This window comes from Aspergillus pseudonomiae (genome assembly GCF_009193645.1).
Source record: "Aspergillus pseudonomiae strain CBS 119388 unplaced genomic scaffold BDV37scaffold_58, whole genome shotgun sequence".
In the NCBI taxonomy this organism is placed as follows: domain Eukaryota; kingdom Fungi; phylum Ascomycota; class Eurotiomycetes; order Eurotiales; family Aspergillaceae; genus Aspergillus; species Aspergillus pseudonomiae.
Genome location: NW_022476050.1, coordinates 43,076 through 66,774, shown reverse-complemented (window position 1 = coordinate 66,774; position 23,699 = coordinate 43,076). Strand labels below are relative to the sequence as shown.

Here is a 23,699-nt window from a genome sequence, read left to right as displayed (position 1 = left end):
GGTAGGACATATGAAGATGGTCATTGTCAATCGGATCTTTCAGAGATAAATATGTGCCTTCTGGAGTTACCTTCAGGAAAAAGAATATAAAACAAGTACAATAATTTCCAAGCTTATCGCCTTAACATGACAACTAGCCCCGTGTGGAGTTTATCCTCCAGGTATCTTTTAAGAAGATGATAATGAGAACCCTCGCCTTTACTCCCCTTCTCCAAACGGCACAAATCTGAAGTATGAATACTCGAAACGTACATTAAGGGTACCATATCCAATCCACAGTAGGGACAATTATGGCACGGTAGAGGACTTAGCCGTCCATACATTAACCCTACCTCAATGGCGTGATCAATTCCCCAGGACTAGGGCAGTAATGGACCTCATTATTATGACCAATCGCAGTGCTCCTCTACATTGTATTGCTGGGACGAAAAAGTCACAAAGAACACTGGAACGACGAATAATAAGCGAGGTGTATCATCCGAAGACCCCACATAAAAGGGACGGCGTGGACAACGTGGGGAACTTTGACGTCCCCGGAATCTCCGCATTGCCACACATGTCTATATGAATCCGCGATTTCCGTGCCCACTATACCGCGTACCTCAGTCTCCTACACATCCTGACGGGCAGGATGGCTCCAGGAACCCCAAACCATGACACGGGCCCCACTGGCAGTGTGACACCTATCCTCTCTGCCCGTAAACACCGCCTTGACGATGCCTACGATGCGTCGGAGAATCGCCGGAAAGATCCCAAGGTCAGCCGCGCCTGCGACTCATGCAAAGCGAAGAAGATTCGATGCTCAGGAACAGCCCCATGTCAACACTGCAACAGGAGGAGCTTAACATGCACCTATGCCAGCAAATATTCGCGTGGTCGACCTCCTACACCTCCACCCCTATCGACATGCAGAGACCCGGCGACTGCCTCCACAGGCCGAATACCAGATGTGCAACACACAACTCAAAGAAGTATATCCAATATCAGTGCGGATGTACAGGTCAATGAGCAATCCCAGGTCAACATCGCTGAAGGGGCCAGTGGCTCCTCAGAGAACGTCGGAGATGGTGCTCCCTCGCGTGCATCGCCAGAGCTAGTTATCGAGGGACAGTATGTTGATCCAACCTCCGGTCTGACGTCCTTTCATCTTGCATGGCGCAAGATTTCTATGCAACAGAGAGACATTAAATCCCCAAGAACCAGTGAGGCGGAGATGAATCAGCCCTTAGTTTCTGCAGGAGACAGACCGTTTTACCAAGACGCACAAAATTCTGACCCGTTTCCCGATCCCTCCACAGCCCGTCATTTACTGTGTTTTTACTTTGAGTCTTGTGTGGTTACCTATAGAATATTTCACCGACAGACCGTGGAGGGTTGGCTGGAAGCTGTCTTGAACAATCGGCGAACAAATAGCCCAAGCACACACTGCCTCGGAGTTGCTAAATATAGCATTATCTTGACTATTTTGGCAATCGCTCAGTTTCGCATCTCAAAGAGCGAATCCAGCAACGACGAAGTATCAGCCCTGCGGTCAACAGACCCCTTATTTTGCGCGGCAATGCACCTCACCGATACAGAGAGGGGATTTCCACGGTTGGAGTCAGCCCAGGCCAGACTGATCCAAGTGCTATATCTTCTCCAGACATTTCGCGTGAATAGGGCTTGGTACGTATTCGGCAACGTTTATCAGATTGTGTCTTCGCTAGGTCTTCACCGGCGGCGCTCGAGGAAACAAAATGCTCCCTCAAATGGTCTTTCAAATTATATCAAGGCACAATGCGCCAAGCGTGTCTTCTGGGTCACGTATACCATTGACAAATATCTCAGCGTCGTTATGGGCCGACCACAGCTTCTACATGATGACGATATTAACCAAGACTTTCCGGACAGTGTTAATGACGAGGACATTGGGCCTGATGGCCTTGTAACTGTGGACGCTGCGGAGGATTGTCACATTGATTCCCTTATCTTTCATGCCAAGTACGCGTTGCTGGTCTGAATGAGGTCCCCACTGTGTTTGTTGGTCTTCTTCTAACGTCCCCCAGGATCGCGCATATCATCGGGCGCATATCCCGTCAGGTGTACTCAGTTGGCAATTCCGTTGGTGAGGGCCGGAAGGCGGCTGCATATCATATGGTTCACGAACTCCATGTTTGGCGGGCCAACCTCCCCTTGCACCTAGGCACAATTAAGCTGTCTACACTAATACCGAGCTTCCGGAGAGAAGCCACAGCACTTCAACTCGCCTACTCACATGCACTTATCCATGTTAATCGCCCGTTTCTCCTCGGCGATGTAGTTAGTTCTGATGATGAATCCGAGGTAAAAGACCGAATCACTGAATGTATATCCGCTGCGAAAGCGGCATTAGAACTAGTCAACACCATGGCGAAAGACACAAACTTGCTTCATTCCTTTTGGTGGACTCATTATGTGACCTTTTGCGCACTTGCGGTGGTATATATCTGGAATATACAGTGCAAGGCACGCAATGAGGAACATCTGGAGAATGAATCATCGTACGTGAAGCTATTTGATCTCGCTGAGAAGTGTCGGGCTCACTTAGCTTGGAATGGGTCACCAGCATCACCCGGGCGAAGGTACGCTGCTATCCTGGATGAACTGCGCCTGGAGGCACAACGTGAGACAGTCAGCAATACTATTATGGATCCAGGACCAGGAATAGCTGGGAGGGTGGACCACACTTCCAATTCTCAACTCAGCGTCTTCGATGGCTCCGGCCTAGCTGAAGTACCCTTTGAATGCATAGCCTCCACAGATAAGCCTGTGAATCCCGTTCCTAGCATGCTTGACACATGGCAAGCTGTCGACTGGCTGGACCTAGACGCCTCTGTATGTGCCCTATAATCGGCCAGACAAGATCAATCTATGCTAACAAACAGCTAGGCTTTCTACTCGGCTCTCGATGATCTAGGAATCTCACCAACGTGGTAATTCACCTCTGCATCATGATCTATCACAACGTAAGCTGGGAGTTGTTCATTTACATTTGCATTCATAGTAACTTATGTACATATAATTGTCCTGATTTCGTGCGGTAGAGTCGAGCATTAAACTCAGTAATCCACCTTTTCCCATACGTAGGGACGGATATCCGGGCCCCATATCGCGCGGATCCCATATCCTAACTTGATATATCCCGTTCTTGGCTCGGAGATGTCGGATTAGCAACCGAGACTCGATGCCGCCACGATGAACATCCGGATTCCACGGGGAAGAAATCACTCCCATAATCCGACAGAAATGGACTGGTCATACGGCTTGTTTTCTTCATCATGCACGTTGCAAAATAATCCTTCTGCTATGCCATTTCCAGGCTGCCAAGGTCTAGCTCCACTCTTTGAAGTATTTTACGTTTCGACTTCTTATATATCCTCTCCCCACGGGGTTCACTTCCCCAGAAATGTGGTACTAGCCTAGTTCTGAGGCGTTGTCGATCATTTGTCTTGGCTTGGTATTGTATATTCAACATGACTACAACTCGGACTTTTGACGAGGAAAATCTATCCTCTGAGAAGGAGGCTGTTATGCATCTTGAGCATCAGCCTCACGGCCTATCTTCTGCTGATGAAGAATTCCTCGCCAATTTCTCTGATGAGGCTAAGGCCCAAGTCCTGAAAAAGGTCTGATGTGCTTTCTTATATGCTATATGCAACAAAATGCTGATAGCACGTTATGCTTCCAGGTCGATGTGCGCAGCTTGGTCTCTCCGTGATCTTACTATGTAGTGAAATACTAAAATGCGCAGTGGCGGTTGATTCCGATGCTCGTTCTACTATATCTCATTGCATACATTGATAAAACTAATATTGGTATATGATATCCCTAAGTGTCCGTATCTTCGGTGTATCGCTGACTTGGCTAGGCAATGCTAAGATAGAAGGACTTCTTCCCGACTTGGGGATGAATGGCAATCAATACAACATTGCCTTGTCTGTCTTCTTCATTCCTTATGTGCTGGCAGGTGCGTCTATTCTCGTTCAAAAAAAAGGAAGCACTGCTCCTAACATGCAATACAAGAGGTTCCTAGTAACATAATCCTTAACCACTTCAAACGACCGTCTGTCTATCTGGGATCTCTGATCTTGGTTTGGGGCATAATCATGACCTGTACGGGGTTTGTTCAGAACTTTGGCTCTCTTGTTGGCATCCGATTCCTCCTTGGCCTATTCGAGTAGGCTTACCTCTGCTACATAACTGTTACACTGGGTCCTAACAAATGACAGGGCAGGGTTTCTTCCGGGCGCCGTGTTGATCATTTCCAAGTGGTATCTTCCCAGCGAAACCCAGACCCGCATCGCTATTTTATACACATCGGCTGCTTCGGGTGGAGCATTCTCCGGTCTTCTCGCTTTTGTAATTGCCAAGATGGATGGTACTGCTGGCTACGAAGGCTGGCGATGGGTGCGTCTCCAAAAACAGTCATTGACTATACGCTGCCGCACATCGGAGCTAATATGCTGTATCACCCCAGATATTCATTATTGAAGGTCTTGCTACCATCTGTCTGGCTTTCCTTACTTTCTTCTTGCTTGTTGACTCTCCTCAAAGGTCCTCGGGCTGGCTAGCACCCGATGAGATTCGGTTTCTGGAAGTCCGGCAACTTGCAAACAGCACTCAAGGAAGCCAGAAAAAAGGAGTCGCATGGGGAGCGTTGATCAGCGTTCTGACGGATTGGAAGATTTACCTACTAATCCTCGCCAACTGGTCCAACGCCGTACCCAATTACGCCCTCAAGTTCACCATGCCCCAGATCATCCAAAGCATGGGGTTCACATCCGCCAAAGCACAGCTACTAACCATTCCACCGTACGCCGTGGGCGCCTTCTCGGCGTATCTTTTCTCGGTTTTTGCCGATCGTTATACGTGGCGCATGCCTTTCATCATTATCCCCCAGCTATTGCAGGTCGTCGCATTCAGCATCTTATTCACCAAGGCAGCCGCCATAAGTGACAATATAGCATTGTGCTATTTTGGGGTCTGCCTGGCCTGCTTTGGGTAAGTATCATGTCTTTGAGTTACAGATCTGGCAGCTTAGTTTGGCTTAGCATGTATCCCATTCTACCGGGCGTGAACGTCTGGAACGTGTCCAATCTTCCCAACCCCACGAAGCGAGCGATTGGCATCGGCTACCTTGTCTGTATGGGTAATGCGGGAGGCATTATCGGCAGCTTTATCTATCAGGAGAAGGAGGCACCCCGTTATCCCACCGGCTACGGTAACTCCTTTGCCTTCGCGTCGGCGGGTTTGGTCGCATGTCTAGTACTCGAGTTCTGCCTCTATACGCTAAATCGAAAGAAGACCCAGCTCAGCGAAGTTGAGATCCGGGAACGATACACGGATGAGGAGTTGAACGAAATGGGAGAAAAAAGTCCCCTGTTCAAATATACACTTTGATCGGCGTTTCTGGGATGGTCGAGTGGGGTGAAACATATAGGTGGTATAGTTATGTAGCATTGAAATGTCTCACAAGAGACTTGTTCTCTAGTTTTTCGTTTTTTCCAGGGCCCTTTCGTATCGGGTTTCTCCGTCCCTATCTAGGCGTCATGCATTATTGGGGTTGTGGTTCGCTTCGACCCACCGAGCCAACCCTTGACAGCGGCAAGATTTTCTCAGCCACAGCCGCGTTACCTTTGAGATCGGATCTGGATCAATAATGAGTGATAACTACCCGTATATCAATGCAGGGGGTGCTACTACGCATCCCTTGGGAGGCAATCAACCCAACCAGTGCGGAAGGCCAGTATCAACCCCTAATAACAGCGACTTGTGATGGAAGAATATTCCGTAGAACCGAAGTGGACTCTCCACAATTACTGTAGCAGTGAAGAACTCAAATGGCTTACTGAAACTATTAAGTTCAGCCTCAATTGTCAGCGGCTACGTTCGGTTATGGCGCACCGGTGAAGCGGAAGAAACCATGGTACCATTGTGGGGATATGCAATAAAATGGGGTTTACGGGGCAGTAAGACATCTGGCCTCTTTCAAAATATGGGTATCCCACCAAGAATGAGACTGGGGTCCCCTGTTGTAGTCTCAAACTTGGGCTTGGATGGGTCACGGGTCCACGCACTATATTGTCCATCAGGACGATCATTGAACCGAATCTATAGATAGTACCCAGTACCATGCACCGATGGCATGATGTAACGACTTGAAGACAATGCTTATGTTCTCTGGCCGAGGCGATAATCCACATATGGGGTTTGCCACCTCAGCTGAGTAAAACACGAGGTTACATTCAGATCGTGACGAAAGGATATATAAGAGGTCACATTTCCGTCGAGCAAGAGAATATTCATCCAAACACAACAGCAACGAATTCTTCCATTATCATTCAAACAACCCCTCCACCAAACCTTTCATCACAATGCGTTTCCTTAGCATCTTCGCCGCCATCGTCGCCCTCACTCCCGCCGCGATGGCACAGGGCCAGAACCCCAAGAACTGCCTTGATGAATGCCATCCCTACAGCGCTGGCTGGGATAAGTACTGTGATGCTGAGCACCCGGTATGCTTCTCTTGTTGCTGACCACACATGTGATTAACTGACCGCTAACAATGCATCTAGGCTCTTTACCGTGAAGGCCCTGTACGTATACCTGTTACCCTCTCATCGAGGCTGAGATAGTGTGGTATAGTAAGTAGACAATTGTTCTGACAATGACTATAGGGCTGCTTCAAGTGCTGCGAGTCCGTTTAAGCGGATCAAATTGGGCTGGGACCAGAGTTTGGTAGTTTATTGGGTTAAGAGATTAGTTGGGGATTTGATATTTCGCAGTCAGCTGTTTTGAGAACATGTTGAGTGGAGTATTGTATATGTGTTGAGCGACTATCAAGATGTGCAATGCAAACCTTTATTTGCGTGTCATGCAATGCGTAGAAGTACTTGTAGTGATCTTGCCTCGTCTATGATATCTAGCTAGGCAATCAGGAAGTGCCCAAAGGAAGCGAGCGAAAAGGGAACACTGCCAAACAGCAATACGCTGTCTGGGTGCATCCAGTTTAAAAAATGAAGGAGCTTATTTACATTCTGCCCGTGTATAAATTCAATATTATGAATTAATAGCAATCGCCTAAATCGTACAAGGCATTCATTCTTACGCCATGACAAAGGCACTACTGCTTAGTCGCTGGGAAATTACCAGTGCCTAGGATATCGCCATCCTCTTCCTTCCCATCCCTTGCCCGGTCAATGCGGAATTGAGTCGTCTTGAATAATCTCGGCATAGTTGTTTCCTCGAACGATGTTCCCTGCGCAACCATCTTTGCCAGCTCCTTAGCCGCTAACCAGATGACCGGCATGCCGTGGCCATTGAATCCAGCGATGATAAACTGGCCCTCCTTGGCAGGCACTTCACCGATGTGGGGGTTCGAGTCATAGGAGTAGCCCATGACTCCAGTCCAAATCTTGTCCACTTTGGCCCCGGAGTTTTCCCACCCGCGATAGGTGCGTTGCATGTAGTCTGTATAATAGTCCTTTGCCGAGTCAATAAGAACACTGTCATCGACGTTGTTATACCATTGCTCACGGAAAGACCGGAACTTGGCGGCGGCGCCACCGACAATGATACTGCCGTCGGCTCGCGGGATCAAGTATGAAAGAGTGTTGTCTTCTGTTCGATTGATGTAGGAGTTGTTAAGAAGAGGTGCCGTGGTTCCCTCTGGCACCGTAATGCGACAGCAGATGCCCTTGCATGGAATAATATTTTTCTCATACTCTGGTAAAAGTCCCGCGACGTACGCATTGTTGGCATGGATCACGTTGCCCGCGTGCATTTTCCCTCGCGGCGTCTCAATCACATATCCGCCATTGGGATCAGGTGTAATTGAGGTCGCGGGGGTATATGTCTGAAGGTTGACCTTACCCGTTGCCAGAAGGGACTCAGTGAGGTGCATGATGAATTTATAAGGCCACACTGTGCCAGCCGTGTACGAAGCGCATGCGACAGCGCCTTTGACGCCACAAATCTGTGACATGTTAGCACAGATCATCTGACTACGATATAGTAACCACTTACACCTTCGACTTCCTTGCCCGTATAAAAAATTGCATCATTCATGTATTCAAAATTCTGCGCAACTACACTGTCGAAAGTTGCCTTGGCTTTGGCTGCGGCTTCTTCATTGCACCAGACGTCGATGGTCCTTGTCAAGGTAAAATCGCAATCTATCTTCTCTTCTTCGATCAGTTTCTTGAGCGCGGGCAGATGCGCAATCTCGAACTCGGCGATCTCAGCCCCTGCACGTGCACCAGCGCGATCGATGTATGTGGGAATATGACCGTAGAAATCAGGCCGCATATGACCTCCGTTGCGACCTGTTGCGCCCGAGCATACCCCCCGTGCTTCCAGGATTGTGATTGACTTGTTGAAATCCTTATGGTCCTTCACGATATGGTAGGCCGTGCTGATACCAGCGTAGCCCGCGCCAATTATAACAATGTCACTGTGCTCGGGCAGTTGTTCCGTCGAGCGATGGTTGCTCTTCGGGTGAGGCTGGGTTTGCCAGAAGCATTCCCCAGGATTGGGAACGGGAAAGCATCCTGCAGTCTGCGTGTGAGCTGCAGAGGCTGAGACACTCCCATTCGAGTCAGGTAGCTGCATATTTGCGGTTGATATATGACGTTATGGCCTCGATGACTTGGATAAGCTATGTATGGGAAAGTTGACACCGAGTTAAGTTATAAACAGGTTGATGCGTCCGTCTTATCTTATCGCTAATCGGCCTCGGTACGGTGTACGGTTTGTCAGGATCACTGAAAGCTCGCTACCGGACCGGAATTGCCTCAATTAAACCGGCGGATATCTCATCGTCGGTACGGCTCCACTGATGGCGCGCCGGCAGAGAATCTCCGGTTTATCAGTATATCAATTAATTTGCTTCTGGATCAAGCGACCCCCATACATGTCCAGCGTAGTAAACTTGCCGGCATCCATCCGGCTCCATTAGTTCTTATCTTAAAGATGTACGTGCACAAGTCCCGCCAATGAAGAAAATGGGATTTGATATTACCTTTGCATTAGCTTCTGCTAAGCGGGGGAAATAGCCCCATGGAGAACCTAAAGTGCACATAGATATACGAACAATTGTACAAAGATGGGAAGAGGTGACCCCCGGTCGAGCACACCATCTTCACCTCATGTTTAGCACTACAAGCAAGATGCCTCCCCATGCCGCAGAATACCCTTCGTTTGACGAAGTTGGTCCGACAACAATCGCAGAGAAAAAAGGCTTTCATGACAATATAGGATCGTACGATGTGGAGAACACGGCCGGCCAGCTGGAGGAGGTGCACGACTTCAAGCAAGGCCTCCACCAGCGGCATATTCAGATGATTGCGTTGGCTGGTACCATTGGAACTGGTCTTTTCCTGGGTTCTGGCCGAGCGATCGCGACAGCCGGGCCTCTTGGAGCCTTTCTCGGATACACCATCATTGGTCTCACAGTGTCGAGCGTTGTGTTCGGTGTTGGAGAAATGGGCGCCCTGGCCCCCCTCACCGGCGGTGCCATTCGATACCTGGAACTCTTCTGCGATCCTGCGCTATCATTTGCCATTGGGTGGAACCATGTGTACTCCTACGTTGTTTCAATCCCGTCCGAGATCGTGGCAGCGGCTGTTATTGTTCAGTTCTGGATTACGATCAACAATGCGATATGGATAACTGTGTTCGGCGTCCTCATGCTCATCACGGCACTCCTCTTTGTCCGTATCTACGGAGAGCTAGAGTTCGGCTTCTCCATGCTGAAGATCATGCTGGTCATTGGAATCAACATCATGGCATTAGTCATTACCTGTGGAGGAGGCCCCGACCGCAAGGCCATCGGATTCAGTTACTGGAAGAACCCTGGCCCTTTCGTCCAATACCTAGGCGTCGGTGGCTCACTAGGCCGATTCATGGGATTCTGGACTACATTCGACAATGCGCTCTACGCATACTCCGGCATTGACAATATTACAGTGGCTGCAGCCGAGACGCGCAACCCTCGGCAGGCGATCCCCCAAGCTGCGCGACGGATCTTCGTTCGAATCTTCCTCTTCTACATCCTGACAATATTCATGGTCGGCCTAGTCGTCCCATCCAACGACCCCAATCTACTCGGCTCAACCAGCACAGCGGCGCATTCACCCTTCGTCATCGCCGCCCGTAATGCTGGTATCTCAGCAGTGCCATCCATTATCAACGCCGTCGTCCTGACCTCCGCCTGGTCATCAGGCAATTCGAACATGCTCGGCGGCTCCCGGATCCTCTACGGCATGGCGTGCAACGGCCACGCCCCGAAGATCTTCAAGCGCATGAACCGTTTCGGCGTCCCCTACATCTCCGTGGCGCTGTACGGGCTCTTCATGGCGCTCGGGTACATGACTCTCTCCGACTCAGCAAGTACAGTCTTCACCTGGCTACAGGATATCGTCGCCATCTCAACACTCGTCAACTGGGTCTGCATCTGCATCGTATACCTGCGCTTCTACTACGGATGCAAGAAGCAAGGCATCGACCGCCATAAAGAACTCCCCTGGGCGGCACCGTTTCAGCCCTGGAGTACGTGGTTCTCCTTGATCCTACTCGTCATCCTTTTCTTTACGGGGGGCTATAAGACATTCATGCATGGTCACTGGGATACCGAGACATTTATCTCGTCGTACCTGAACGGGCCGCTGATTTTGGGTATTTACCTCGGGTATAAGTTCGTGAAGAAGACGAGGATTATTCCGTTGGAGGAGATTCCTATTCGGCCGTTTATTGAGAATTATCAAAATAATCCTGAGCCGGAGCCGAAGCCTAAGAAGGGGATAAAAAGGTTGAATATTTTGTGGTCTTGATTTGCTTTGATCTTGTTTGTCTTGTGGATAATTTTGTCTAGGAAGATACTGGTATACTGAAATGAAATGATAATTTATATTCAAATGAACATCATCATGAATCTTGGTATCGTATGATCATCTATACAGGACTATCATGTTATATTGTCACGACCATACCGTAGAATTCTCATCACAATGATGGTACCAGTGCAACAATCCCCATCATCCAGATGTTGTATTGTGTATTGCTTATCTTATCCGGGCCTTACCCATTATCTTATCTGGTCTTATCAGATCCATCACATGACATCCCCGCTCGGCACAACAAACCAATCACAACTTACCGGACCGGAACTGCCCGAACAGGTAAGCGAAATCCGGCGCAATGCAAAAGCCACCGACGATAACCAGAGAGAATGAAATGATAGCGGGGAAAGCTCTCGATAAGCTCAAGCACAGTAAACAATCTCCCTCCGTTATCGGTTGCACTGTCAAGCGCAGCCTCGATACACGGTATATACCACGTGGACAGCTCTTCCCGACGGTGAGACTAGTATTCCAAAGCTAATTGAGTATAAATAACATACTAAAGAGAACAACAGCACGGAAGCACGAAACCCCACCCACAACGACCAGTGGCAGCATCATAGCAGCCCCAGCATTCTACACCCACGTTATTGAAACATCAAGAAACAATGTCCCCCAAGAAACACGTTGTCTTCGACGTAGTCGGCACCTGCGTCTCCTTCGACGCCTTCTACAACTGCATTGACCGAGTCATCGGCGACAAACTGCGGGCGCAATGTATCACGCCCCATTTCTTTGGGTTCAGCTGGATGACCGCTGCCGAGCTGGAATTCACCTTCTTATCCATCTCAGAACGCTATAGGCCCTACAAAGACGTTATCACGGCGCTGTTCTATCGGACGTTACACATGGCGGGCGTGGAGGACCCGAGGTCGTTTGCCACGGAGGCTGAGAGGGACCAGTGTGTGCAGGGGTATTCGGAGTTGGAGCTTAGACCTGGTACCCGAGAGTGTTTTGCCAAGTTGAGAGAGGCGGGCTTCACGGTCTGGTGTCTTACGACTGGGGACACGAGACGTGTGAGAGGGTATTTTGAGCGCGCCGGGGTGGATATGCCGTTGGAGAACTTCATTAGTTGTGACTCGCAGGGGGTGGCTAAGCCGGCGCTGGCGGCGTATAGGCCTGCCATGGAGAGATTTGCGGAAGAGGATGTCAAGTGGTTTGCGGCGGCGCATATGTGGGATGTTTCGGCGGCGGTTAAGGTCGGATTCAGAGGGGCATATTGTACGGTGTATGAGAAGGAGTCGTGTGCGGAGATTTTTGACACACAGATGGAGGTGTTGGCTGATTCTTTGCCTAACATGGCAGACAAGATTATTGCAGCTTCAGGGTAGTATTTTTAGATGTTAATGATAATGAAAGAAATGGAGCCACAGTAACAAGTAAAAACTCAATACCATTATGCTTTCAATACATCAATATATCATGAGGTATAGACAAGTTGCTTTGCTCAACGTCGAGTCCTGGCGTCTTGGGACGCACGGTAGGGAAACATTTCTGCGAAGCCTCCGTGGCCATCGGCTTCAGATCGAAGCACTATGCCAGCCTCGGGCACAGCAAGAAATTGCTCAAGCACTTGCGTTTCCGACTGTGTCGGCCAGGCTGATGGCAGCGCCAGATTTCCGGTGCCAAAAATGGACAACTCATTGACTGGATCCCATGCATTGAGGGTGTCCATCTGCATATCTCTACGGGGCTCGTTGGACAATACACTTAAATTCGGAGGCTCCAAATAACTCAGTGGATTGGGATCAACGTTCACAGGCGGCATTGCAGAGCAAACTGATGCCGCAGCGGTGGTTGCAGGGATAGCAACATTCTCGCCCGCGTTCACGGCCCCACCACTCCTCCAGGATGATCCCCATCGCTTGAATGCATCGTAGTCTGACATCGTTGGTATTGTCTCCGAGGGGCCATCGCTCAGCTGTGCAGCTTGTGCTTCGGAATTCAAACGAGCAAGCGCTCGTTCCAGCGCCTCAATCAACGCCACCTCCGATCGAGCGGAGTCCCCAGAGGTAGCCATTTCCCGGATCATGTCCAGCCCATCCTGTAATGTCTTGTGATACTCTCCCGAGCGGTTCTGGATGGAATAGGCAATTAACACTAACAATGAAGCTCGGCATGAACTGTATTCAATGTAGGAAGCTCTGGCGAGACCTGGACCATTGTCTCGCAGCACCTGGCAAAGTCGAATCACCTCCGTTGCTGCCTGTGTGCAGTCCATGACGAGGCTTTGTGTACTAGACATCTGCTTTGGACTGGAGTTCTCGCCGTTGTCGCGTCCGGCACTTGTGAATTCTGGTCCAGCCGGGGAGCCTCGGGGCGATTGTGAGCTCTGGTCTCTGAGAAGGAACGGCCGTCCGATAAACATATTGACCAGACAATACTCGAGTCGTAGATGTATCGCACCACGACTTAGATTCTGTGGCTGGCTCAAGTCACCTGGTACATCTGTTGGTAATGACTGCCACCACTCCGTCATGGTGTCTTTCTTGTCCCGTAAACGCGCCAAGATATTTGGTATGCTTTTCTTTTCGCGGTGCCGCAGAAGCGACCTAAGCACAAGGTCAGCATCTTGCCGTATTAGGTCTAATAGCTATCTTCTACGCTTACAACTCATGGAAAAAGTTCTCGAGAAAATGGATAAGTCGGATAGATGTCACAGCACGTGGAACATTCCACGGGGGATCTTCAGCGTGCATCCCCTCGCGATACTCAGGAATATCTGTGTCGACGTCTGATCGCAGGACGGACAGAGGTCGCCCGTGGAATATGCAGATTTTTCTGTGAACTCGTGATTAGCTTTGTAAGCATTACATTAAGCGTCACGGTTACCTCTCAAGCGAATAGGCAGTCCACCAAACACGATTTCGAGTCTCAATCATATCTGGACTGAACACGTCACTGTTACACTTCCGGTGCATACCATTCTGCATAGCGAGTCGCACAGCGAGGTTAATATAGATATAGCCGAGGCCGGATGCATCGATTGGCAATGAGTAAAACCCGAAGAGTAGGCATGCCTGGACGCTTTCTAAGCAAGACGACTCAATAATTTCTGGCAACAGTCGAACCGCATTCTGATAGAAGCTGGTACCAATGTCATCTTCCGAAAACTCTCCATCACTCGTTGTATTATGAGTCGGCGAGTCCAGGTACGCATACTGTGTCCCAATGGCGAATACTGTAAGCATAATGCTTATGACAGCGGCACCCTTCCTACCAAAGCTGCTAGGGTCGTTATAAAGGACGTTGAGATTTTCGAAAAACCACCTCTTCCGGACGAAAAGGTAATGTGTTTCAGCATACTTGAAAAAGATGTTAGCCAGAAACCTGGCTATTTGTCGTGGGGGACAAGAGGAGATGGCGGCGGATAGGTGGCTATGGCCAGAACGCAGTTGTTGCGCTCGCCAGTACTCAAAGACTCGTTGATCAGCATTATGAATGTGCTGTTTCAGTCAGCTTTCGTCCCGGGCAACATTGAGAATGAGTACCTGAGCAACTGATCGCCGGGTTTGATGTTCAATCTGGTGTTTAATGCGCATAGAAAAATTCCAGTATGAGAATTCTCCAGAATAATCTACTCCACCTTAGCATTGTTACTATTCAAGCACTCTTAGAAGGGTACGAACGAGTAGTGGTATCTTCAACTGGGTCAATTGTACAAGCTTCATCATCTATAGAAAAACCATCCTCCTCTTCGGGTTCCAGAGGGCGTTCCCTGGGGTGCTCTTTGGTCGACGCGAGGGCATTTGCCATCTGGGAGAGATTGTCCGTATCAAGGGAAATTCCGTGCATTGTGTGTCTTAATATACGCTCCATATACCGTGAGCGCTCGGCTAGCTCTCGGACATCTGCCTGTATGGCAGGGGATCTGCTTCTAACAACTGGTCAGGGAACGTCTAAGTAGCATGGGTAGAGCTGAAATACACACCTAGGTATGTAGGCGCGGAACTCGCGCGCTCTTGATACGCGATTCTTAAACTCGCACGAACGATGGAAATGGGAGCATCTACTGCAGGGAATGCCACCTTCGCATTTCTCCTTCAAACGCCGGCATTCGTCGCAACTGCACGTTAGAACGTTAGTCTCGGTAATTTCAGGCAATGCTTCTAGCTTCATGCGGCAAGCTTACGCTCGCGCTGCGCGCTTTTTATCCGTCACCATTGCTTTATTCTCACACGGGGGGTAGGTTCTATTCCAAGCAACCTCAAGGAGTACGGTTGAGTCTTTCAATGCATATGGTTGCAATACAAGGAGAGAGGCACGCTGGCGAGGCAGGTCAGAGCCAGATCACGGGATGCGGGCACGGCGATAAGGCTCGGGGGGTCCACCAATCATAACCTGCCCCCTCCATCTGCCCTAATCGAATATGGTGTAGTATCCTAAATGGACTATGGAGACACTACTTTGCAGTGATAAAGTGGGGAAGATCTTCGTGAGGACTGCATAAATATTGGAGTCCGGAGTATGCGGCTCCATGTGTACGATGTAGACCACACGCAGTCGGGGTATGCAGAGGTAACAGCTGCCAGGTAGCGCTTCGAAAGGGAGAAAGGAATCGGAAGAGACATGTTAGCGCAGTGAAGATTTCACGGCACCGCGTGAATAACCTCGTTTCCGAAGAGCTCTAGACAAAGCACCTGTTGAAACCTTCAGATCAAGTTCTTGAATGACCTTCGTGTATCGCAACCGTTTCGTCCGGTCAGAGGATGATAAAAAAGTAATTATATCATCTACTTGGGAAGCAGTCAGTTTAGGTGTTTTGCCACGAGCCTTTTTAGGTGAATATGTTTGGGCCTGGCATGTATATTGCACCTGCCGATATGTTATATCGGGCAGGTGGTCGACGATTTTTTGATAGGTAAATCCCGCGTCCCGTAGAGTCAAGATACGTATTCGATTGTCTCGGTCGAGACGCGTCGAGTACTGACGGTCCGGAGTAGTAGGTCGAGCCGATTCGGCCATGGTGAATCAGTCTGTCGCAACTCGCCCGGTAGGTCAGCAAGCAGAGCCATGTTTTGAATAGCTTCACGCGTTTCGCTTGACGGGATTGTGCACTATACCCTTTAAGGCAGTCCTGCTTATGCTGACTAATCAGTATTGTTGGACTGTCTCTCATTTGCACGTTGGAAAAATAATACTGGTCTTGACATGAAAAGCTATACACACAGTGTAGTGAACAATTCTGTGGAGCTATACTTGCACACTGACTAAATGGGTGATTGTTCCTTGCTAAATTTGGCTTACAAATCGCTTAGTTGAGCCGGATCTAGGAAGTAGCAGGAGAACAACACGATTGAATATATCTGTGGAAGTATGGTATGTCATGTTTTTTTTATTTTTATTTTTTTTGAATTGTAGTAGATTTAGGTAGTACTATACTACCCAGACTGTTCAAGATCGTTGACATAGGAATCACCGTAATTCCGACATGTAAAAACTGATTGCTAAGTATATGTGCTGCAGAATAAGTAAGATAGTTGTCTCATTGCGGTTAACCATCAACAGGGAAATGAGGAGATGCATCACATGACCTAGGCTAATTAATGATGATGAGCCCTGCATCGCCCCGCCATTTGAACAGGTCATCGTGTCAATACTTTGCTTCCAGAAGTAAGGAGGAGAGTTCCTCAAAACAACCTGCGTCAATGGAGGCAGTCGGAGCTGAATCAGCAATTCGTGGGATTGCAACAACTGGAATTCAATGCTCTATCAAGCTTATAACTGTTGCTGGCCTGGTCAAGTCTGCACAAGATGAAATTACAGACGTTGCAAAAGATGTCTTGGTGAATGCTAGTATTTTACAGCAATTGGGCCAGCTCGCGAAGGATAGAATATCTCACGAACAAACTGCGCTGTACACCAATGCCAACAATGACAAATTGAAGATACCTGATTCAGTCACTACAGGCGATGCCGAAAGGAGCACTGAAACCCAACATGGAGTCTTCAATGCAGCTGGTCTAGCAGTAGTCCTGAAGCTAGCTACAGAATGCAATGATATTTTCAGCAGGTTGAATGAAGCCCTACAAGAGACTAGTAAAGCACTGAGCGCGAATACTGACGGTCAAACACGGATCAAAGCGACTCAGGCGGGAATGGTACACTGGCCACTTACCAAGCCGCAAATAGATGGCATGCAGGCTCGACTAAGAGATGCCAAAGGGACACTGATGCTCATGCTCCAGGTTGCTATGCTACGTTATTCGGAAACGCCGATAGAGGGGTAAGGCGTTTTGCTAGATTATGAGATATTGGTCTAACATTTGTGGGCAATGTAGGAATATATCTGGGGCAATACTAAGCCCATATTCGGAAGAAGAGCAGAACTTATTGAGGAGTTCTATCGTGGCCGCTAAGAAAGCCCGGCTATATATCTCAAGCGAACGAGGCCCTTCGTGTACTCAGGATGTGTCTGCTTTGGCAACAGAGAAGAGACCATTGGGGAATAGAATACAACTCGGGAGCATGGACCATAGAAGTGAGAGAGCACGACAAAACAACACCCTAGCGCAGAATAGTCAGCTAGAACAGGTGGTCGGCAGAAGGGATTTGCAGTGTGTTTTTCTGAACCACTAGGCACTTCTAATCCCAACAGACAGCTAACTATATATGGGTAGTACATCGGACGTTCAACTCACGAACCAGGCGATTTTCCGGGGCGGAGAAGAAGAAACACCGGCACTGCAAGTAACGTCTATTTTGCTGCAGTCTGTTAATACCGTACGCTAATTCCAGTAAAGCATGTTGAACATGCCGAGTATTACTGATGACAATATCAAACACCAAGGCGCATCCACAACCAACAATCGGTCTGAGCAAGATTATACTCGCACTAATAGACCCCCAATATCACCCGCCAATGAACCCCTGATGACCCAACTCAGTGTATATTTGGCTTCTCCCAAACTACAAATTGCTTATGGGAAAGTTCATGTCGAGTACCAAACTCGCCTGCTAAGAATCTCACGCACAGAGATTGACTCCCAGATTCAGCAGTGGAGAGATTCCTCCAACAGAACCGTGCTTGATCAGCTCCATTCTCTAACAGCTAATGAACAACAGGCACTGGATGCGATCAATTGCGGCCATAATTCTAAAGGCCTGTTGGCAGCTGGCACACTTGAGTGGATACAGTTCGGCGAGTACTTACCCGTCAATGGCGTGGAGCATATCATGGCAAGAAGCATCACCATTATAATCAGTTCGAAAGACCAGTATTCAACAGAGAAAGAAAAGCCAGAGCCAATCCGGGAAGAGGAGGATGCTCGGTATGGGAAGGAATCTAACACCTGGGTAAAAGTATTTTCCAAAGTTTATCTGCATCCCAGTGAATGTTTCTGATGTGGTTATTCAGGTTCATCGCAGCCACATCGTGCCAGACACGCTTATTGCCTATCGTTTACCTTTTGAATTCGACGAGGTATCTGTCCAATAATATCAGTCACTTGGTAGGATATGATTTCTAATATGTGGATTGTTAGGAGGATCCCGGATATATGATTATCAAGCAGTGGATTCCAGAAGACCTTCAAGAGGAATTATTTGCCCACACCCAGAATTTACGAAACGGAAGATTTATTGAACGTAAAGCCTCAACTTCAACTAAGCTAAAGGTTGATGATAGGGAGAGAGATCGAAGGTTCGGATCCCGATTTCTATCACGGCTCAAAAGGGGGTTGGAAGTGGCGGGTCTCTACCGGCTCTACCGGAGGCGGATTGAGGAGGAAGACTCACAGTCCGACACGAGCACCTCTCCAGAAAGGGTAGAGGGAGAGGCCAATTTTGATAGTATCTCGCATATTGCACGAGACGATAGTCGAATCTCTGTACTCGATTCTCGTGTCTTCGAGGAACATCGTAGCAGTTTCCCCCAGACTCAGAATGGAGTGGGAAACTGCGGTTCGATAAAAGATCACGAGTCCAGTGCAGTCCCATTAGAATTCTTATTGAATGATGGAGGCAAAGTGGGCCAAGAGGATGTGGAAGGAATTGTGGGTGATCTTTTGTACAAATATACTGCTGCATGAGAAATTTGGGCAGCTGTTGCCCAGATAATAGAGGACGACATTATCTACATTCTGTAAAGAGATCAGAAACGTAGTGAATGGAACTTCTGGTCAATAGTGAAACAACAGAAACCTGAATGTAAACGTGTGATTCTGATCGTACATAGCCTATCAAACTGCTCCATGAAGGGTATCCATATGTGTCTTTCAGCATAACCTCCTGAGTAACATTTGGTAGGTACTGGAGTATATCTAGTCACCTAGTATATGATATACCCTGGTAGGCTAGGCGTGGGAGTCGCGGTCGCCCCTGAGTCTTATAGGCGAACCATAGATATTCCCACTTGTATGCTAGGCTTCGATGATGTAAGCTAGCAAAAGGATCTGGAGCATTGTAATGGAAACACTAAGACTCAGCTGAGCCCTTCTGTTGTTGGTGTAGATTATAGCCTGAGCCCGTGGGGCACTCTTTGGAACGAAAACCCCGGATCCAAAATCTGGGTTGTTTCGGAAAGTGTCAAAATCTTGTGCTGGAGGCTGTGTATTTCATGACCCACATGTTCACATCACTAGGAATCAGGGGAAACACACGTGTGAATACGATGAATACGAGGGAAAATCATCTACCCCATATTCTTCACAAGGAGATCGACGCAACGGCACCAGTGTTTCTACTCAGAAGGGGAAAGGATCAGCTGCACGAATGCACATGCGTTTCTCGTGCTATCCAGATTGACCTGGTAATCTAACCCGTCCTCACCAAAACCTGTAGCTGATTCGATATGATCTGCTGTTATTTGAGCTAGGGATATGTGGGATTTCAAATTTATCCTTGTAGAAGGTGACAAAAACATAGATACGTTCCCAACGAAACATCGACCAGGGCCAATGCCGAGGCTATTGAGATGAAGTCACAGTCTGCCGTTGAACCTGTTGAGGGAGCCTTGCTATTATATAGGAGGAAAATAATAACTCCTGGTGACAAGATCGACTAGCTGCAGGGATCGGGTTGTTTTCGGAGATGCGATTGTGTTCGTGACCAGTAGACTCTATACTATATTTGAGCCCTATCCTAGCAGCCCCGCATTTTGAGTCCCTATTAATCTCGCTGCAGGATTGCTAGTTGCATAGCCTAATGCGCTTCATTAAACCAGCCTAGACAAACCTCGGCTGCTGACAATAGTTCGTACTCTACTCTGTGCTGTGTTGACACGCATGTGCCATACTGTTGTAAGCAAATCACACCCAGGATTGGGAAATGACTTGTTGTATCCCTACCTATCCAATCATCTTCATCGTGTTAAGATGATAGCCTGCTTTAAGTCACGGCATTGACATTCGAGGATGAAGTGATATATATAGACGGTATGTCCTCCACCTTTGGTGTGGAGGAACATCCCACATAACACAAGATGGCCAGGCTAAGCCTTTTGTTGGCGCCAATCCTCGCCGTGCTGCCGCTTGTTTCGGCCTTCCCAGCCCAATTGCCTGCACGGAGCTCAGCACCTGCGCTACCATTGGATGACCCTTTCTATATACCCCCTGAAGGCTTTGAGTCCTCTGCACCGGGGACAATCCTCCGCCATAGGACCCCCCCAAACCCAATTGCAGCGCTCGGCTTCGCAAAGGTCAACATTCAAGCCGCACATCAGATTCTGTACCGAACAAGCGACTCTTCTGGCAATGCTATTGCAACAGTCTCCACCATCCTGATTCCCCACAACGCCGATTACTCCAAGCTGCTCTCATACCAGGTAGCTGAAGATGCAGCGGATCCAAACTGTGCCCCATCCTATGCTCTCCAGCTTGAAGCAGCTCATGATGGTATTCTGGGCCTGGTAATCCCACAGGTGGAATTGCTGTTCTTCGGCGCTGCCCTCGACAAAGGCTGGGTGGTGACTGTCCCTGACCATCTTGGACCCAAGGCAGCTTTCCTGGCCAACAATCTCTCCGGCCAAGCCGTGTTGGACAACATCCGTGCTGCCTTGGCGTCCTCGAGCTTTACAAACATTACTTCGGATCCTACTATCGCGCTATGGGGCTACTCTGGTGGCAGCCTGGCCAGCGGATTTGCTGCAGAGCTACATCCCACTTATGCGCCTGAGCTGAACATCGTGGGAGCCGCATTGGGTGGTACCGTGCCAAAGATACGACCAGTCATTGACGCGGTTAATAAGGGACCGTTCGTGGGACTTGTCCCGGCCGGTATCCAGGGCCTGGCGAACGAGTACCCCGACATCCAGAAGCTTATTGACGATGGCCTTAACCCTTCCAAGAGGGCTGAGTTTAACAAAACCCAGAATCTGTGTCTTTCGGGAGACCTCATTCAGTACTTCGGCAAGGATATCTACGAATATGCAAACGACCGGGATATCTTCGATCAGCCGGCAGCTGTAAAAGTAATGAACGCCAACGCGATGGGACAGCACGTCCCCAAGATTCCCCTCTTGATCTACAAGTCAGTTGGGGATGAAATAAGTCCCGTTAATGACACCGATTCTCTTGTTGAAACCTACTGCAAGGGTGGAGCTAGTGTCGAGTACAAGCGTGATGAACTCTCCGAACATGCATCCCTTGAGATTACAGGGTCCGCCGATGGAATGCTCTGGCTTATGGATCGTATGAACAACAAGCCTGTCCAACAAGGGTGTACGACCTCTACTGCGGTCACTGGGCTTGCTGACCCCAGGGCCCTTCTAGCCTTGGGACAGGAGATCCTAACTCTCCTCAAGGCCATCCTATCGGGGCCGATCGGGCCTGGTGTGGTCGGTTAATTCTTCTGCGGGAGAGAGTAAAGCTGGCCCCCGGTCATCGTAGGAAAGGGGCACTGTTCAAAGCAGAGGCACGACCAATATGCGTCATACATTCGCATTTAAATGTTGGTTTATATTGGTAACTGTTGGGGTGTGATAATGTATCTATCACTACATGTCAATGATCATTTGCTTGAATTTCCTAATGCAGAATATGGAAGTATTCTCACAATTAATATCTTCCCAGTGTCAATATTCCATACCAGTAGCTCTGATCCAACCCTACACTAGATACGTGCGGCCAGGGTGCCCACCGTCTCCTTCAGAGGATGCTCATGTCGTTTAGTCCGACTCCGTACCTTCTCGCCGTCTGCCGGGCTAACATAGCGCGCCTCCACGGCCGGATTGTAGCCCAGCGCAGACTTCTGTCGGACCTCTGCATCCGAAAGAGTTGGATTACTCTGTCCGTCAGCCCGCTTGTACACGGTCACCACGACCGCACCACCAAGACCCAGATTATGTTGCAAAGCAACATCAGTCCCCTTAACCAAGCGGTTGGTAGCCCACCCCCGTAACTGCCAAGTGAGTTCTGCACATTGCGCCACGCCAGTAGCTCCAAGGGGGTGACCCTTTGAAATGAGTCCACCAGAAGGGTTGATGACCGGTCCGCGACCACCGTATGTGATATCGCCGCGGCGAACCATCTCATGGGCCTTACCCGGCTCCGCGAAGCCAAGCGCATCAAGAAGGAGAAGTTCGTTTGACGAAAAGCAGTCATGCAGTTCACACACCTTGACATCTTTCGGTGTGACGCCCGCTTCTGCCATGGCGCGCTCGGCTGCCTGCTTGCTCATCTGGAAGCCGACCAGATCGATCGCACTCCTCGAGTACACCTCCGGTCCGTCTGTCAGGAGCTGCTGTCCAGCGATGAGGATGGCCTGGGATTTGAGCTGGGGTCTGGCATCTAGGAACCGCTGCGAGACTATGACAGCGGCCGCGGCACCATCACTGGTCGGACTGCATTGCAACTTTGTCAACGGGGCAAAGATAGTGCCCGAGTTCTGGATCTGCTCAAGGGTGTACGGGGTCCGGAACTGTGCATATGGATTCCTTTGTGAATGTTCATGCGAGATACGGGCAATCTCTGCAAAGTCCTCGGCCTTCGCCCCATACCTGATACATATATTAGACTTGGTATATACTAATAGAATAAAGCGACAGACGACTCACTTAGTCATATATTCCCTCCCCGCATGCCCAAAATACTGCGCATTCCTCGGCGCCGGATCCTTGCCATACACCTCCTCCATCAGCCTCGTCGACGGCCCAACCGCACTAGGCCGATCATCCCAAACACTCTTAATGGACCCCGGTCGCATCTGCTCAAACCCGACGACGAGCACACAGTCCGCCGAGCCACCCTTCACCAGCGTCCGCGCCAGATGGAGACCAGCCGAGCCCGTCGCACAGTTATTGTTCGTGTTGTAAATGGGGATGCCTGTCATGCCGAACTGGTAGAAGACGCGCTGGCCGGAGGTGCTGTCTCCGTAGCAATAGCACGCAATGCCCGTTTGCACGTCGTCGTAGGTGATCTGGGCATCGAGCATGGCCTTGACGCCCGCTTCGTAGCCGAGTTCGGGGTATTCGCGCGTGCGCCGTGGCTTGAGGAATTGGGTCATTCCGACGCCTAGCACGTAGACGTTGTTTGTGTTGGTGGAGCTCATTTTGGTTCTTTGTGGGTCTGTATAATCCTTTATTGACCTGATCCCAATGCTGTGGGTGTGTACGCGATATATGTAGTTGAGGTTATGGTGTGGTTGATGGTGAGGGGAGCTCACCCATTACCCCGGACCGAGGTTCCGGTTTCCCCTCACCACAGAGTTCGCCCCTCATATGGGCCTCTGTGCCTGTCCAGCTGTCTTGATATAGCCTTTATGCCTTCTGTACCTTGATCGCCCCGAGGTAGCGTCGGTCTGGTGAAGTAGACGTGAGAAGGCTACTGCAGGACTAGCGTAGAGACC

At 49.3% G+C, this 23,699-nt stretch overlaps 10 protein-coding genes across 10 annotated transcripts; 7 read left to right on the top strand and 3 right to left on the bottom strand.

Moving 5' to 3' along the window:
• Positions 1–631: 631 nt before the first annotated feature.
• On the top strand, positions 632–2,955 carry BDV37DRAFT_295765 (Zn(II)2Cys6 transcription factor; the record flags this gene model as incomplete). The annotated part of the gene is made up of 5 exons (XM_032089970.1): positions 632–1,333; positions 1,364–1,651; positions 1,691–1,980; positions 2,046–2,853; positions 2,908–2,955. 5 exons carry the CDS (start codon positions 632–634, stop codon positions 2,953–2,955), a joined length of 2,136 nt encoding a protein of 711 aa, XP_031939174.1.
• A 536-nt stretch (positions 2,956–3,491) lies between these two features.
• Positions 3,492–5,418, top strand: BDV37DRAFT_285259 (putative MFS transporter; the record flags this gene model as incomplete). Its single annotated transcript, XM_032087677.1, has 8 exons — positions 3,492–3,644; positions 3,707–3,712; positions 3,770–3,833; positions 3,887–3,985; positions 4,042–4,195; positions 4,248–4,425; positions 4,496–5,019; positions 5,070–5,418. 8 exons carry the CDS (start codon positions 3,492–3,494, stop codon positions 5,416–5,418), a joined length of 1,527 nt encoding a protein of 508 aa, XP_031939173.1.
• Positions 5,419–6,392: 974 nt separating this feature from the next.
• BDV37DRAFT_285258 (uncharacterized protein) lies at positions 6,393–6,725 on the top strand (the record flags this gene model as incomplete). The annotated part of the gene is made up of 3 exons (XM_032087676.1): positions 6,393–6,533; positions 6,594–6,614; positions 6,696–6,725. 3 exons carry the CDS (start codon positions 6,393–6,395, stop codon positions 6,723–6,725), a joined length of 192 nt encoding a protein of 63 aa, XP_031939172.1.
• A 416-nt stretch (positions 6,726–7,141) lies between these two features.
• On the bottom strand, positions 7,142–8,635 carry BDV37DRAFT_295763 (NAD(P)/FAD-dependent oxidoreductase; the record flags this gene model as incomplete). Its single annotated transcript, XM_032089969.1, has 2 exons — positions 8,044–8,635; positions 7,142–7,993 (listed from the first exon to the last, which is right to left on the bottom strand). Exons 1-2 carry the CDS (start codon positions 8,626–8,628, stop codon positions 7,142–7,144), a joined length of 1,437 nt encoding a protein of 478 aa, XP_031939171.1. The 5' UTR covers positions 8,629–8,635.
• A 550-nt stretch (positions 8,636–9,185) lies between these two features.
• BDV37DRAFT_295762 (aromatic amino acid and leucine permease) lies at positions 9,186–10,847 on the top strand (the record flags this gene model as incomplete). The annotated part of the gene is made up of 1 exon (XM_032089968.1): positions 9,186–10,847. One exon carries the CDS (start codon positions 9,186–9,188, stop codon positions 10,845–10,847), a length of 1,662 nt encoding a protein of 553 aa, XP_031939170.1.
• Positions 10,848–11,315: 468 nt separating this feature from the next.
• BDV37DRAFT_168610 (putative 2-haloalkanoic acid dehalogenase) lies at positions 11,316–12,305 on the top strand. Its single transcript, XM_032079309.1, has 2 exons — positions 11,316–11,373; positions 11,432–12,305. Exon 2 carries the CDS (start codon positions 11,525–11,527, stop codon positions 12,245–12,247), a length of 723 nt encoding a protein of 240 aa, XP_031939169.1. The 5' UTR covers positions 11,316–11,373; positions 11,432–11,524; the 3' UTR covers positions 12,248–12,305.
• A 58-nt stretch (positions 12,306–12,363) lies between these two features.
• On the bottom strand, positions 12,364–15,080 carry BDV37DRAFT_285254 (transcription factor domain-containing protein; the record flags this gene model as incomplete). Its single annotated transcript, XM_032087675.1, has 7 exons — positions 12,364–13,468; positions 13,527–13,697; positions 13,749–14,362; positions 14,408–14,493; positions 14,546–14,793; positions 14,848–14,982; positions 15,049–15,080. The coding sequence occupies 7 exons, from the start codon at positions 15,078–15,080 to the stop codon at positions 12,364–12,366; spliced, it is 2,391 nt and encodes a 796-aa protein (XP_031939168.1).
• Positions 15,081–16,484: 1,404 nt separating this feature from the next.
• On the top strand, positions 16,485–18,354 carry BDV37DRAFT_295758 (uncharacterized protein; the record flags this gene model as incomplete). Its single annotated transcript, XM_032089967.1, has 4 exons — positions 16,485–17,142; positions 17,198–17,473; positions 17,759–18,212; positions 18,274–18,354. Exons 1-4 carry the CDS (start codon positions 16,565–16,567, stop codon positions 18,352–18,354), a joined length of 1,389 nt encoding a protein of 462 aa, XP_031939167.1. The 5' UTR covers positions 16,485–16,564.
• A 1,968-nt stretch (positions 18,355–20,322) lies between these two features.
• Positions 20,323–21,720, top strand: BDV37DRAFT_295756 (putative secretory lipase). The gene has a single exon (XM_032089966.1). The coding sequence runs from the start codon at positions 20,338–20,340 to the stop codon at positions 21,697–21,699; it is 1,362 nt and encodes a 453-aa protein (XP_031939166.1). The 5' UTR covers positions 20,323–20,337; the 3' UTR covers positions 21,700–21,720.
• A 245-nt stretch (positions 21,721–21,965) lies between these two features.
• BDV37DRAFT_295752 (thiolase-like protein) lies at positions 21,966–23,684 on the bottom strand (the record flags this gene model as incomplete). Its single annotated transcript, XM_032089965.1, has 2 exons — positions 22,909–23,684; positions 21,966–22,851 (listed from the first exon to the last, which is right to left on the bottom strand). The coding sequence occupies exons 1-2, from the start codon at positions 23,400–23,402 to the stop codon at positions 21,966–21,968; spliced, it is 1,380 nt and encodes a 459-aa protein (XP_031939165.1). The 5' UTR covers positions 23,403–23,684.
• Between the last annotated feature and the right edge of the window lie 15 nt (positions 23,685–23,699).

What these genes read in the sequence shown, in the direction of transcription:
- BDV37DRAFT_295756 (XM_032089966.1), top strand. Translation starts at nt 20,338, where the DNA reads ATGGCCAGGCTAAGCCTTTTGTTGGCGCCAATCCTCGCCGTGCTGCCG.
- BDV37DRAFT_168610 (XM_032079309.1), top strand. Translation starts at nt 11,525, where the DNA reads ATGTCCCCCAAGAAACACGTTGTCTTCGACGTAGTCGGCACCTGCGTC.